The 16102-nt window shown below is 38.2% G+C and overlaps 1 protein-coding gene across 1 annotated transcript in view; it reads left to right on the top strand.

The window, feature by feature from the left end:
- Positions 1–16102, top strand: part of LOC133544244 (semaphorin-5B-like) — a 62059-nt gene that overhangs the window by 12665 nt on the left and 33292 nt on the right. Inside the window, exons 2-5 of the mRNA XM_061889398.1 lie at positions 9337–9513; positions 12170–12269; positions 12338–12383; positions 12448–12510. Of these exons, the coding sequence (XP_061745382.1) occupies positions 9381–9513; positions 12170–12269; positions 12338–12383; positions 12448–12510 (342 nt within the window). The 5' untranslated portion in view covers positions 9337–9380. The remainder of the gene's footprint in view (positions 1–9336; positions 9514–12169; positions 12270–12337; positions 12384–12447; positions 12511–16102) is intronic.

Raw genomic sequence — 16102 nt, 5'->3', positions numbered from 1 at the left:
AAATGATTCGACTACAGATTGGACAAATTTATAAATAAAAGTGGAGAACTAATACAGAGTCAATATCTCAACATCAATGGCATTAATGGAACTAACGAAAGAGCTCACTAATGCAATAGATAGTAAACAGTGTGCAACCGCAGTGTTTATGGTTTTAACAACAAGTATTTGACAAAATTAATCATAACATCTTAATCAACTAATTAGAATGGTATGGAACCAGGTGGCCAGTCTTGAACAAGATAAAAAGCTACTTAAACAGGAAACAATGTGCATAATGCTAAATGCCTACTGTGTCACAGGACAACTTTAATAGAATAGAATAGAAAGTACTTTATTGATCCCTGGGGGAAATTCAGCACCACAGTTCACTCACAATAGACAACAATAATAATACATAATATATAACATATATTATATGTATAATATATGAATAGTATAAATATATTCTACATTTAAGTGCAGTCAAGGAACATATGCATTATACAGTCTGATGGCTGTCGGTATGAAGGACCTCCTGTGTCGTTCCGTGTTGCATTTAGGGAGCCTGAGCCTTCCACTGAACGTGCTCATTCTCTCCGCAAGGTCCGAGTGTAGTAAGTGCGAGGTGTTGTCCATAACTGCTAGGAGTTTTGCTAGACTTCTCCTCTCTGACACCACCGCCAGAGAGTCCAGCTCCACTCCCACCACGTTACTGGCGTTATCTACCAACTTGTCCAGTCTGTTTGTGTCCCTCACTCTTAGCCCGCTACCCCAGCAAGCCACGGCGTACAAGAAGGCGCCCGCCAGCACCGACTCGTAGAACATCTTCAACATCTTTGTACGAGTCGGTGGTGGCGGGCGCCTTCTTGTACGCCGTGGCTTGCTGGGGTAGCGGGCTAAGAGTGAGGGACACAAACAGACTGGACAAGTTGGCAGAGAAGGCCAGTAACGTGGCGGGAGTGGAGCTGGACTCTCTGGCGTTGGTGTCAGAGAGGAGAAGTCTAGCAAAACTCCTAGCCATTATGGAAAACACCTCCCACCCACAACACTCGGACCTTGTGGAGAAAATGAGCATGTTCAGTGGAGGGCTCAGACTCCCTAAATGCAACACGGAACGACACAGGAGGTCCTTAATACCGACAGCCATCAGACTGTATAATGCATATGTTCCTTGACTGCACTTAAATGTAGAATATATTTATACTATTCATATATTATATATAAAATATAGGTCATATATTATTTATTATTATGACCAAGGTATGACCCTGTAACTACATGGTATTGGATTGATACCAAAATATGTAGTACCACCTAAAACTGATGTCAAGTATCCAAACAACAAAGTGCTGATTACATCTTAACAGAAGTGTAGACAGAACATAATAAAACAGAAAGTAAGCAGGTATTAAAAGTAAGTAAACACTTTCTACTGCTTGTCCCTCATGATTTTGATAATAGAATGGTAAATGACACAATATGCTACTGTGTACATCAGCAGCCATACTATGAGCCTTTGTTTGCTTGCTTACTACTAAAAGAGAAGTTGTCTAGACCAGTGGTTCTCAAATGGGGGTACTTGAAGGTATGCCAAGGGGTACATGAGATTTTTTTAAAACATTCTAGAAATAGCAACAATTCAAAAAATCCTTTACAAATATATTTATTGAATGATACTTCAACAAAATATAAATGTAAGTTCATAAACTGTGAAAAGAAATGCAACAATGCAATATTCAGTGTTGACAGCTAGATTTTTTGTGGACATGTTCCATAAATATTGATGTTAAAGATTTATTTTTCTTTGAAGCAATGTTTAGAATTAAGTTCATGAATCCAGATGGATCTCTATTACAATCCCCAAAGAGGGCACTTTATGTTGATGATTACTTCTATGTGTAGAAATCTTTATTTATAATTGAATCACTTGTTTATTTTTCGACAAGTTTTTAGTTATTTTTATATCTTTTTTTCCAAATAGTTCAAGAAAGATTACTAGAAATGAGCATTATTTTTGCACTGTCATACAATTTAATAAATCAGAAACTGACCGGCCCCTCACCCCACCTCAACCCCCAATCCCCCGAATTCGGAGATCTCAAGGTTGGCAAGTATGTTGCTGGTATGGCTACACTTTCATTAGGCCTCTAAGTGACGTATAGCAAACATTCTGGAGTGGGTGTCACGCGACAGTCATGTGACTAACCCAGAACATGACTTCATGTAAACACCAAGTAGCTTATCTACAAAAACACATTTTTTGGCCAATAAATGTCATTTTAAATTCAATGAAAAATTCCAATGCTTTAATAAAATATCAAATATTACAATTAAACTGTTCTTAATATCTATCCATCCATCCATTCATCCATCCATCCATCCATTTTCTACCGCTTATTCCCCTTTGGGTCGTGGGGGTGTTCGAATGAGTGAATAAACAGTGCACGTCAGGTGGGGGCTTTTCATCCTTAGAATTGTTTTGTAAATTGCTAGAGAAAAAGATTAACAACAATAAATTGATGAATAATTTTGAATGAATATGGTCTTTCGTTCAATTCAGAGGACATTTGTGGTATTAAGCGCAAAAAAAACTTCAAAACGAGTTATTTTCAAATGAGGAATACAAACACAAAAATCCAACATCTGACAAATGAAACATCTTGATCTGTTGTATATCTCATCATTAGTAAAAGTGTTGGAAATAACCGATTTTTAGATGCATCGCAATTCGGACATGAACGATTATATAATCGATTAATAAACATCAATAATCGATAGGGGTGTAACGGTACACAAAAATTTCGGTTCGGTACATACCTCGGTTTAGAGGTCACAGTTCGGTTCATTTTCGGTACAGTAAGAAAACAACAAGATTTAAATTTTTGGGTTATTTATTTACGAAATTTGTAAAAAATGCCTTTATCCTTTTAACATTGGGAACACTATAATAATTCTACCCACATTAACCAACATTAAATTGCCTCAAATAGTTGCTCAGATTAAATAAAATGACAAAACCTTTCTTCTACATATAAAAAGTGCAACATTAAACAGTTTCAAGTCAACTCGTCATGCTTAATTTATTACAGCATTTGGGAAGCCTGTAGTTGACTTTTATTATGTAAATGTTATATTTTTATATTTTTATCAACATGCGATAGCAGGGACCCTGCCATTTAAAGCATTTCTGTCCGTAAAACACACACACTCCCACACACACGCACCAATACACACCGCAAAATGAGCTTTCGTTACGCTAAAAGCTAATTAGCCTTCACCTCAAGCCAGAACTGCGAGCGAGCTGAGCTGCAGTTTAAGTTTCTAGAAGGTCAACGGGCTCATAGTGATGTTACTAGTAGTTGACTGGGAGGTGTTTATTATCATTTGGGGAGAGTACGCTGCCTTATGCTCATCTGCTAAACACCTATCTGCTCGACGCTGAAGCATTTACAACATGCGCTCTGAATACGCACTGCTGATTGGCTGGTAGTGCTCTGAATACGCACTGCTGATTGGCTATTACCGCTACATATGTAACCAATCAGATGGTTGTGTGGGTGGGACAATGCTGGGTGCTGAGACAGAGGCAGAAGAAGCAAAGCAGCTTGTTAAGACTTTAATTTAGAAACTTGTTCGGTACACCCCCGTACCGAAACGGTTCAATACGAATACACGTACCGTTACACCCCTAATAATCAATAATCGATTTATTCATTGTAAATAAAGTTGTGCAGACAGTTCTAAAATTTGGCTGACTGCAGCAAGGCACCTCAACGAGAATTAAGTTAACTATTTATTATACAAAATGAATTGTTTTTTTTTTATGTCGCAAGTAATTAACGCTTATTTAGTGAAACAAAAAGTAATTTAAAATGTCATGAATATACATGAATTAAAGACGCATCAACAATCGATTTTTAATCAAATTGTAGCTCCTGAAATCGAAATTGGAATCGAATCGTACCTCTTGGTATTAAGTTTAAAGACGATCTGGAGCTCAGCCGAGATAAGTGATGGATTTTTTTTAGCATGTGCAAAAAAATCTGTGCTATTTTAAACCTAAAAGCTGACAAAAAATGCTGAATTACACAAGAAATTAATATTCTTTAATGGAACAAAAATTATTATCCGAGCTCGTTTGAATTCTTCCATGTAACAATATGCATAACTTTGCATTGCTATTATTCACGTTCTTTGTGCCAGGTTTTACTGATAATAAGATAACATTTAGCAAATCAGCAGAATAACGTTGAACACTTTCAAATCGGATTCACAAACCTAATTCATCAACTGTTTAATCCCAGCTGGCCTCTCTGCACTGCACATTACTTTAAGGAGGGTTGTTTTCCCCTCAATAGTAAAATGTATATTCGCCAGTGGTGTGCTGTCAGGGCGAACTAGGCCTTCTCTGCTGGCCTAACATAACCAGAATTAATGTTCATCAAAGACAAAATTATTTTCTAATTACTTTCCCTATATATCTAACAGTATTCATATTCTCTTCAAGTCGTATTATGTTCGTTCAAGTGCTGTTGTTTTTAGTCTTAGTTTGTATCCAATCAGAATTCAGCTAGGTTATGTTGCCATGCAGTACCAAATCTGCAAAAGGGACAATGTGTCATGTCTGTGATCATGTTTTGTTTAAGTGATGTTCGGTTTGGTTTTTGGACACTCAGTTCCTGCTTTTTCACTCTCTTGTTTTGTCACCATAGCAACCATTAGTTTCACATTTTGAGTCACACACCTGTTTTCACTAATCATGTCACTGTTATTTAAACCGATAGTTGCCGGAAAGGCAGACTGGCGACATTACCTCTGCTCACTTCATGCCAGGCTTCTTCTGATACTCATGCCTGTTCATAGTTATGCTTCTTGCTATGCCACGTAAGTTTTGTTTTTTCACGCCACAGTTAACGAGTTTTGCTTCATGTTCATAGTTTCTGCCTTTGTGCAAATTTTTGTACTTCCCCCTTGTGCGCGCCTTTTATTCCTTTATAGTAATAAATAAATATGTCTTTACCTTCACGCATTGCCCGCAGGAAAACAAACCTCAAAATCCACGTACTGACACAATGTGGGCGTCTGTGCACTATAAGAGAACAGGGACATACAGTTGATAGACAGTTGTAATAGCCAATAAGATCACAAGTTGTTGTCAGTAAGGCCCTCTAGATGGCCTCACGTTGAACGCGACATTTACACGTCCTGTGATTGGATACTCATCGGGACCGTTAGCGAATGAATTTGAGAACACAGAGTTGAGAGACAGTTGCGACAGCCAATCAGATCGCAAGTTGTTGACAGTAGCTGTTCTGTTACGACTAAAAGTTGTAAACTCCTGTTGTTAAAGTGTTTCATGCTTGTCATTTATTAAACATTGTTACAGGTGTATTTGTCGCCATCATGTGGTCAGGGCAGTTAATATATATTTGAGAAGTGTGTACTTTAAATCAAACTTTACTGACTGGAAGTTGCATAAGCCAAGCAGAGAAATTTACAGAATATTAAGTATGTTCTAATTGCTGATGTGTTTTATTTGCGCCAGAAAATAACCCGTTTTGTATACTGTTGAGGCGATCAATGCCCAGTAGGGTGTAAATGTGTTCCTGTATAGCAGGGGTCACCAACCTTTTTGAAACCAAGAGCTACTTCTTGGCTACTAAATAATGCGAAGGGCTACCAGTTTGATACACACTTAAATAAATTGCCGAAAATAGCCAATTTGCTCAATTTACCTTTAATGAATAAATCTATATATATGAAATAATGGTTATTTCCGTCATACATTTTTTTTCCTTTTACGTAAGGTTTTTTGTAGAGAATAAACTATGAAAAAAACACTTAATTGAACGGTTTAAAAGAGGAGAAAACACGAAAAAAATTTAAATTACATTTTTAAACATGATTTATCTTCAATTTCGACTGTTTGAATTTCAAAATTCAACCGAAAAAATTAAGAGAAAAACTAGCTAATTCAAATCTTTTTTTTAAAAATTAAAAAAATAATTTATGGAACATCATTAGTAATTTTTCCATTTTAAGATTATTTTTAAAATTTTGATGACATGTTTTAAATAGGTTAAAATCCACTTTGAAATAAGATTTACATTTGATTCTACAGATTTTCTAGATATGCCAGAATATTTTTTATTTTATTTTAATCATAATAAGTTTGAAGAAATATTTTACAAATATTCTTTGTGAAAAAACAGAAGCTAAAATGAAGAATTGAATTAAAATGTATTTATTATTCCTTACAATAAATAAAAAAATACTTGAACATTGATTTAAATTGTCAGGAAAGAAGAGGAAGGAATTTAAAAGGTAAAAAGGAGTATGTTTGAAAATCCTAAAATCTTTTTAAGGTTGTATTTTTTCTCTAAAATTGTCTTTCTGAAAGTTATAAGAAGCAAAGTAAAAAAATAAATGAATTTATTGAAACAAGTAAAGACCAAATCTTTAAAATATTTTCTTGGATTTTCAAATTCTATTTGAGTTTTGTCTCTCTTAGAATTAAAAATGTCGAGCAAAGCGAGACCAGCTTGCTAGTAAATAAATACAATTTAAAAAATAGAGGCAGCTCACTGGTAAGTGCTGCTATTTGAGCTATTTTTAGAACAGGCCAGCGGGCGACTCATCTGGTCCTTACGGGCTACCTGGTGCCCGCGGGCACCGCGTTGGTGACCCCTGCTGTATAGTATTTCTCCAGCAATTATCATGTGGTGACATCAATTATGGTATTTTGAGAGGTAATCATTGAAGTCGGACATCACTGAAGGCTTAGGTAGGAAACGCACGGCCCGCCACTGATATTTGGGGAATCCTTAAAGGCCTACTGAAACCCACTACTACCCACCACGCAGTCTGATAGTTTATATATCAATGATGAAATATTAACATTGCAACACATGCCAATACGGCCGGTTTAGTTTACTAAATTGCAATTTTAAATTTTGCGGGGAAGTACCATGCTAAAACGTTGCGATATGATGACGCGTGCGCGTGACGTCATGCATTGTAGAGGACATTTTGGTCCAGCACCGTTCACAGCTATAAGTCGTCTCTTTTCTTCGCATAATTCAACATTATTATGGACATCTGTGTTGCTGAATCTTTTGCAATTTGTTCAATTAATAATGGAGACGTCAAAGAAGAAAGATGTACGTGGGAAGCGGTGTATTGCGGCCGCCTTTAGCAACACAAACACAGCCGGTGTTTCCTTGTTTACATTCCCAAAAGATAACGGTGAAGCTTTACTATGGAACAGAGCGGTCTAGCGAACATGGTTCCCTACCACATGTCAACCGGCAGGTTTCGGTGAGAAAATGGCGGTAATAAGTCGGGTCTTACTGTCAGGCTTTCCCCTGACAGTTTGTCTATGTTATAGTTATTTTCCTCTGCATTTGTCTGTTTCCTCTGTGTTTAGTATCTCCTGTCTTTAGTTTCTGTCAGAGTTATTTGTTGATGTCAAACCCCGAGATGCAGAGATTGAGGCAGGCATGGTATATGAAAACCCGATTTAATTAAAACTACACAAGAACAAACAAAAAGCTCGCACGTTGGCAGAATAACAAAGTAAGAGAGCTAGCACTGGGAGCTAGAAAAAACAAAAAGGAACTTTAGCATGGAAGCTAGAGGATAACAAACAGAAAAACTGGAAATAGCTAATGGCTAACAAAACAGCTTACAGCTACGACGACCAGGACAAGATGTAGCACGACAGGTAATAGCTGAGACGATGCCAGACACGACAGGTAGCAAAGACACAAGAGTGACATGAGGATCGTGACACTTACCGTAGACAAGAGCGGAGAGCTTGCGTCGTTCCTCCTGCACTTGTCAAAGAGGCAGCTGCGACTCTCTTGCCTCCTCCCACCGGCCGCCCCCAACTGTCGGATGCTTCCACCGTTGTCGGAGGGGAAAAAAAAAAAAAAATCTCAGCCCAGCCTGACCGGCTGCCTTCGCCTCCTCAAGAAACGTGGCTTCCCTCGGAGACACTGGCGGTCACCACACCTGTGGCCACACCCATCCGACTGTCAGGTTGTACAGGTACGACCATATAATCTCGTTAAAACACTAATAACACAATAAGCAGATAAGGGATTTTCCAGAATTATCCTAGTAAATTTGTCTAATAACATCTGAATCACTCTGCCGTCTAGTTTGTTTTTCTTTTCTAGTCCTTCACTCTCACTTTCCTCATCCACGAATCTTTTATCCTCGCTCAAATTCATGGGTAAATCGTCGCTTTCTTGGTCCGAATCACTCTCGCTGCTGGTGGCCATGTTTGTAAACAATGTGAGGATGTGAGGAGCTCCACAACCCGTGAATTCATGCGCACATCGTCTGCTACTTCCGGTGCAGGCAAGGCTTTTTTATTAGCAACCAAAAGTTGCGAACTTTATCGTCGATGTTCTCTAGTAAATCCTTTCAGCAAAAATATGGCAATATCGCGAAATGATCAAGTATGACACATAGAATGGACCTGCAATCCCTGTTTTAAATAAGAACATCTCATTTCAGTAGGCCTTTAAAAAAACTACTTGAGCCCAAGTAGCCACCCACTAACGCCACCCCTGCTCCTTATAAGTTAATAAATGCCTCTAAAGGCCTTAAAAATGAATCATCGTTTGATGCTTGATGAAATATCTCTGTGGGTTCTGCGACTTTAGAGGAATATTTTCCAGTTCCGAATAGTGCTGTCCCAGAGATATGTATGATATGTATAACACAATAAACACTTCCTGATCATATAACTTGACTCACTGCAAGAGAAATAATCTATAATCCTGTGTAACACCATCAACAGAAAGATAATTTCAAGAGTGCAAAAAGAGTATGTCACATTTTGTTAATAAACAGCCACATGCCTAAAAGGGAAACATAGAATACTGAAGGTATTCATTGTTTACTGTATGTGTTCCTCTTTGTTGAATTCAATGCTGAGCTCGACCGTGCCGCCCTGCTATGACGTAAATCTAATTATCTGGCTGACAACAATCACTGTTGTGGCGAGTTCAATGGCTCCATTTCTCATAGGCTGGGCTGAACTGAGTATTAGGAACAACAATCAAAGGGGTGAAAGTTTTGCTATGAAAACATGCTGATTCTTGAAAGAATTCAGTTCTATGACTGTGGTTCAAAATGGACCCACACGCCCCACACCAGGTCTGGCATTGACCCCAAACTGGTCTCTGAATGGGACTGCTCCGTCTATGGAAGGCACCCTACTTTTACAGCTCGGGCCAGAAAAGTCGGTGCTTGGGTTTATTGAGGTGAATTAGCCATGCTGAGTCCTGCTGACAGCACAGCAGTCTACTATGAAAGTAACGTTTTTCTTTTTGCCCTGTGCAGGTCTTTCAGGAGGACCTGATAAAGGAGCGGATGTAGTAGTAACAATGGTGATGTCGTGGGCCCTGTCTTCCTGGGGTCTTGTTCTGTTCATCTGTGTGCTTGCGTGTGAGTCCCAGCAACCACCGATCATACCGGCGGACTGTAACCGAAAGGAGCATCCAGTTGTGTCCAGCCAAGGTAAAGAAATTGTGAAAGTTGGCTTTTAACGTGGGTTCAATCGAACCCTAGGGGTTAAAAGCCTCGGTTCGGCAGAGGTCAAAACACACCAGACTCATGGTCTCAATAAAAACTTCTTCCTATCGGCCATTACGAATACGGCAACAGAAGAAGTCACACTGATTTGCAGGTGTGTAATTTGATGTGAGTTTATGCATTGTGTTGGTTTTGTTCTTTGAACAAAGTGATGTTCATACACGGTTCATTTTGTGTATCGGTAAAAAAACATGGTAACACTTTAGTATGGGAACATATTCACCATTAATTAGTGGCTTATGACATCAGTTAATAATGATGTTGCAACTGTAAAAGAACACCTACCCTGCAAAAAGGGAAATCTAAGTAAGATGGAATATCTCAAATAAGGATGATATTTGCTTATTTTCTGTTTGATAAGATAATTCTTCTCACTAAGCAGATTTTATGTTAGTCTTGTACTTGATTTACGGTCCTAAATCAGGGGTCTTAAACACATTATTTTGCGGCCCGCACCTTGATGTGAAAATTTAACGTTGGTGCGGCCCGCGAGTTTTATATGAATGGCGCTTTACAGCGTCATACTTGATTTTTCCGGGAGACTCCCAATTTTCTGTGCCCCTCCAGGGGTCAACACTCCCCCAAATTTCACTCAAACAACATTATTAAGGGGGCACTGTAACGGCACTGACAGTTGGAAAACTCGGCAAAAGTCCCAAAAACTTTCAAAATACCTACCCAGGTTCGTATCCCACTCGAACCCGGGTGGGGTTTCTGAACATTTTACCGACTTTTCTCACTTTTCTCCCTGCCATCCCGTGAGATTTTGCTGGGCGCGTGTTGGACATTTTGGGCATCCCGGGACTTGTGGGACTTGAACCTGGGTAGGTATTTTTAAAATTTTTGGAACTTTTGCCTACTTTTCCAACTTTTATTCCCCCTCCCCATGCTACTCGGCTGGGTGTGTTATGGACATTTTGGACATCCCGAGACTTGCGCGGCCATACATAAGATTTTTTGTTTGAGTTTTTTTACTTGTTTTAAGGGTTTTGGTCCTAAATGATCTCAGTAAGATATTACAGCTTGTTGCTGAGATTTTATGACCTATATTGATTAAAACATGCTTGAAACTAGAAAATCATCTGTTGCAAAGCTGTGTCATCAACACTCACAAGTATAAAACTACTTTTTTATTGTAATTCAACTCAAGAAGTTCACTCGAAAATAACGGAAACGCACTGCATCATACATATATATATATATATATATGTATATGTATATATATATATATATATACATATGTATATGTATATATATGTATATATATAAGCTTGTATGTGTATATATATATATGTATATATATATACATATGTATATGTATATATGTATATATATAAGTTTGTATGTGTATATATATATATATATATATATACTGTATATATGTATATATACATATGTATATACGTTTGTATGTATATATATATACATATACATATATATATATTATATATTATATATATATATATATATATATATATATATATATATATATATATATATATATATATATATATATATATATATATATATATGTACGTATGTGTGGGAAAAATCACAAGACTACTTTATCTCTACAGAACTGTTTCATGAGGGGTTCCCTCAATCGTCAGGAGATTTTAATGGAAGCATTCACATACGATGGTTTATATAGGGCACAGAGTGGGTAGGTACAGGCAGGTGTAGGGACGTGGTGATTGGCTCATGTGTTACCTAGGAGGTGTTTCCGTCTGTGACGGCATGCTGATAGGATTTCGCTGCGCTTGTTGAGAGATGACAGGTCTGGGTGATGTATAATAAACAGTTTCTCTTTTAAGCATAGGTTGAATCTTTTATTACCACTGTTGTAATGTGTGCTGGATGCAAGAATTTGCAATGTTATTGAATATTCAACATTATTGTCTTTGAGGTTCCAAATGTGCTTGCAGAGTTCTGTAGAATTCCACAAGGTCTGGTTTCTAAAGGAGGCCTTGTGATTATTCCATCTGGCTTTAAACTCTCCTTCGGTTAATCCTACGTACGTGTCGGATGTGTTAATGTCCTTGCGTGTTACCTTTGTTTGGTAAACGACTGATGTTTGTAAGCCATCGCGTTGAGAGGGCAACCTATGCTTGAAAGAGAAACTGTTTATTATATATCACCCAGACCTGTCATCTCTCAACAAGCGCAGCTAAATCATATCAGCAAGCTGTCACAGACGGAAACACCTCCTAGGTAACACATGAGCCAATCACCACGCCCCTACGCCTGCCTGTACCTACCCACTCTGTGCCTTATATAAACCATTGTATGTGAATGCGTCCATTAAAATCTCCTGACGATTGAGGGAACCCCTCATGAAACAGTTCTGTAGAGATGAAGTAGTCTTGTCATTTTTCCCACACATACATATTGCGCTCTACCACGGTATCGAGCACTATTCTCTGGATAATCCAATTAAGACATATAAATATATATATATATATACATATATATATATATATATATATATATATATATATACATATATATATGAATGAATTAGTTGTAGTATCAATGCTTACTTATATCATACTTCTTCGATCTGTGCTTTCATGTATCACAGCCCTGAGGACATGGATGAAGGAGTTCTCCCCCCCAGGAGTGAAGGATTTCTCTCAGCTGGCTCTGGACCTGAGCAGAAAGCAGCTTATTGTGGGAGCAAGGTGCAAGTTATTACTCACCAAACAAAAATACAACTAAAAATACTAATGAGCATTAAAAAATGTTCCAGAAACTTCATCTTCCGCCTAAGTTTGAGCAATGCCTCCTTAATTCAGGTAACCTTCACATTGTGTCGACATGTTGTCGATGTTCCAAAACACTCCTAAACCTGTGTTTCAGGCATCAGAATGGACACCCGATGAAGACACAATGCATTCTTGCCAGAGCAAGGGCAAGTCAAAGGTTGGTTCTTGAACAGTGTCGTAAATTTGTAAATAGAAATGTTCATACAGTATACCGAAGACAATTTCTCCATAAAAACAATGTAAATATGGACAATGGGTTTCAGACATACATTCATCCATTTTCTACTGCTTATTCCCTTTGGGGTTGTGGGGGGCGCTGGTGCCTATCTCAGCTACAATCCGGCGGAAGGCGGGTTACACCCTGGACAAGTCGCCACCTCATTGCAGGGGTTTCAGACATGTTTTAGTGAAAGTTTGAACACAACATAACGCATTATACAGTAGTGCAGGGGTTCTTAACCTTTTGGATCCAACTTTTTCAATACAGGAGGGCCAAGTGCCCACTCAAATATTGATACTGAATTAGCAATCTTACTCTTGATTTTAATCGTATTCATTAATTATATCTAACCTACTTACCATTTACAACCTTGTCAGATATATGAACTCATTTGTAAGTCACAAAGATTATTATTTAACACAAAAAGCTTTGTTTGGCTCAGGTCAGGCTGTTAAGAAAAATAAGTACTAATCAAATATACTGCATAAAAAGGGACTCCCAAATAACTTACAATAATAAATCTACATCCTAGGGCTGGGCGATATGGCCTTTTTTTAATAGCTCGATATTTTTAGGCCATTTCGCGATACACGATATATATCTCGATATTTTGCCTTAGCTTTGAATTAACACTCGATGTATATAATCACAGCAGTATGATGATTCTGTGTGTCTACATTAAAACATTCTTGTTCATACTGCATTAATATATGCTCCTTTTAAACTTTCATGCAGTGAAGGAAATCACAACTAAGTCAATTGACCAAAACTGTATTTATTAAACAGTTATTAAGCAGTGGCACAAATGTTCATGTCATTTCCAAAACAGAAAGTGCAAGATTGTCAGAGACATTTTAAAACAAGCTATTAGTGCACTTTTGTGCATGATGTCACTAAGATGACATATCAAAAAAACACTAAATTAAAGTGCACTTTTTGTACAGAGCGCCACTACAATAGTTTAAATCAAATAAAGTGTATTTTTGTGCATGATGTCACACAAGATATTTCAAAAACTGTCGAATAAAAATGAGCTGCATAATAGGAAATCAAATAGTTTTCGTCCTTCGCTATGTGGTAGGTTACTGTGGAACTTATCTTATTTTGTTGTTGACTATTTTTTTCATACGATGTTGATCTGGAAATGTTTGCCTCGGCATTTTGATGGCGTGGGCTTGTGGCACCGAACGGAGATGTTGACATGCAGAGTTTTAAGCACTCTCCATTCTCTAGCAGGTGACTTTTCAAATGATGCTACATTTTAGCAGTAATGCTACTTTTTGTAGCAACGATTTTGGCCCATACTTGACAAATTACGGTTGTCTGACCTATTCCCACTTGAAGCCATAACAACCGTCAGACGATGGACCCCCTGCTGTTTTTCTTGTGAATTACAAACCCCGTTTCCATATGAGTTGGGAAATTGTGTTAGATGTAAATATAAACAGAATACAATGATTTGCAAATCATTTTCAACCCATATTCAGTTCAATGCGCTACAAATACAAGATATTTGATGTTCAAACTCTTAAACTTTTTTTTTTTTTTCAAATAATAACTTAGAACTTCATGGCTGCAACACGTGCCAAAGTAGTTGGGAAAGGGCATGTTCACCACTGTATAACATCACCATTTCTTTTAACAACACTCAATTAATGTTTGGGAACTGAGGAAACTAATTGTTGAAGCTTTGAAAGTGGAATTCTTTACCATTCTTGCTTGATGTACAGCTTAAGTTGTTCAACAGTCCGGGGTCCTGTTGTCGTATTTTACGCTTCAGTAGGCCTTTAAAGACGTGTATGAGCTAACTGGGCAGGGGCCATTTACCTCATTGTTTTATGCCTCCACAACCTGTGGAAAGGGTGGTCCCCACAAGTGATAATCAAAAACTTGGTCCTCATTCCTAATAATAACCAGTGTGTGTGTGTGTGTGTGTGTGTGTGTGTGTGTGTGTGTGTGTGTGTGCTTGTTGGCAGGATGGCTGCAAATGAGGAAAGTTCAGCTAATTATTGTTTTGGCTTTGTTGTTAAACAGAAAATTGATTAATCACCCCCTTGTCCTGTTTGTTCCAGTTCAGATCAGTTTCAGTTTATTTGGAACATGCATACATACAATGTAATGCATCACACAATTCCAGTTTTTTCATTACAGCACATCCGCAAAAGCGTAGGAAGAAGCAGAGCTAATTTGATCCTACCCCCTTTTCATACCATAGCAATTTTATCCAATTTCCTTGTTCTCTGTAACAGAACAGTGAACAGATAAATAAATAATGTACCATAGTAAGCATACAAATATTAAATACATAAATAATCTTTGTCTCAATAATAAAAAAAAGCTCTCCACTCATGTCTACGGTAAGAGCCGACTTATTACCACCATTTTCTCATCAAACCTGGCGGTTGACATGTGGTAGGGAACCATGTTCGCTTGACCGTTCTGTTCCATAGTAAAGTTTCACCGTCATCTTTCGGGAATGAAACAATGAAACAAGGAAACACCGGCTGTGTTTGTGTTGCTAAAGGCGGCCGCAATACACCGCTTTCCACCTACATCTTTCTTCTTTGACGTCTCCATTATTAATTGAACAAATTGCAAAAGATTCAGCAACACAGATGTCCATAATACTGTGGAATTATGCGATAAAAGGAGATGACTTATAGCTGTGAACGGTGCTGGACCAAAATGTCCTCTACAATGCGTGACGTCACGCACACGCGTCATCATACCGCGACGTTTTAGCATGGTACTTCCGCGCAAAATTTAAAATTGCAATTTAGTAAACTAAAGCGGCCTTATTGGCATGTGTTGCAATGTTAATATTTCATCATTGATATATAAACTATCAGACTGCGTGGTCGGTAGTAGTGGGTTTCAGTAGGCCTTTAAGGACCTTAGAGTGATAAACCCGCCCCACAATGGCGGGGTTGCAAGGCACACAATGGGTGGATACATACTTGCCAACCCTCCTGGATTTTCCGGGAGACTCCCGAAAGGGAATAAGCGGTAGAAAATGGATGGATGGACTCCCGAAATTCAGCGCCTTTCCCAAAACCCTTCCGGAAGAAATTTTCTCCCAAAAATTTCCTGAAATTCAGCGGAGGACACGCCACCTACAGCTCCATGCGGACCTGAGTGGGGACAGCCTGTTTTCACGTACGCTTTCCCACTATATAAACAGCTTGCCTGCCCAATCACGTTACAACATCTACGGGTTTTAATAAAAAACTGCACACACAAGGAGACGAAGCAGAAGAACGAGGAAGTTACAGCCATGGCAACGCCGCCTGTAATAGAGTGATTCTATGTTGTCTGTCGCCATCTCCTGGTGAATGTTGGCTATAGCGTTATGGGGTTGCTTTTTGAATTGGCCAACGATTTATATGGTGTTGCGCACCTGACGGCAAGTGACTCTCGCCAGTACGCAAATGGCAGAACAAAGGTTACTCAAATAGTGAAAGGTAAGTGTTGTTGTTTTTTTTTTAGTAACCAGCAAGCACAGTACAGTTAGTAGAACAACTGTGATTTT

The sequence above is a fragment of the Nerophis ophidion genome, linkage group LG27, assembly GCF_033978795.1.
Source record: "Nerophis ophidion isolate RoL-2023_Sa linkage group LG27, RoL_Noph_v1.0, whole genome shotgun sequence".
In the NCBI taxonomy this organism is placed as follows: domain Eukaryota; kingdom Metazoa; phylum Chordata; class Actinopteri; order Syngnathiformes; family Syngnathidae; genus Nerophis; species Nerophis ophidion.
The sequence above is the reverse complement of the archived record's forward strand: the minus strand, read 5'-3'. Positions and strand labels throughout refer to the sequence as shown.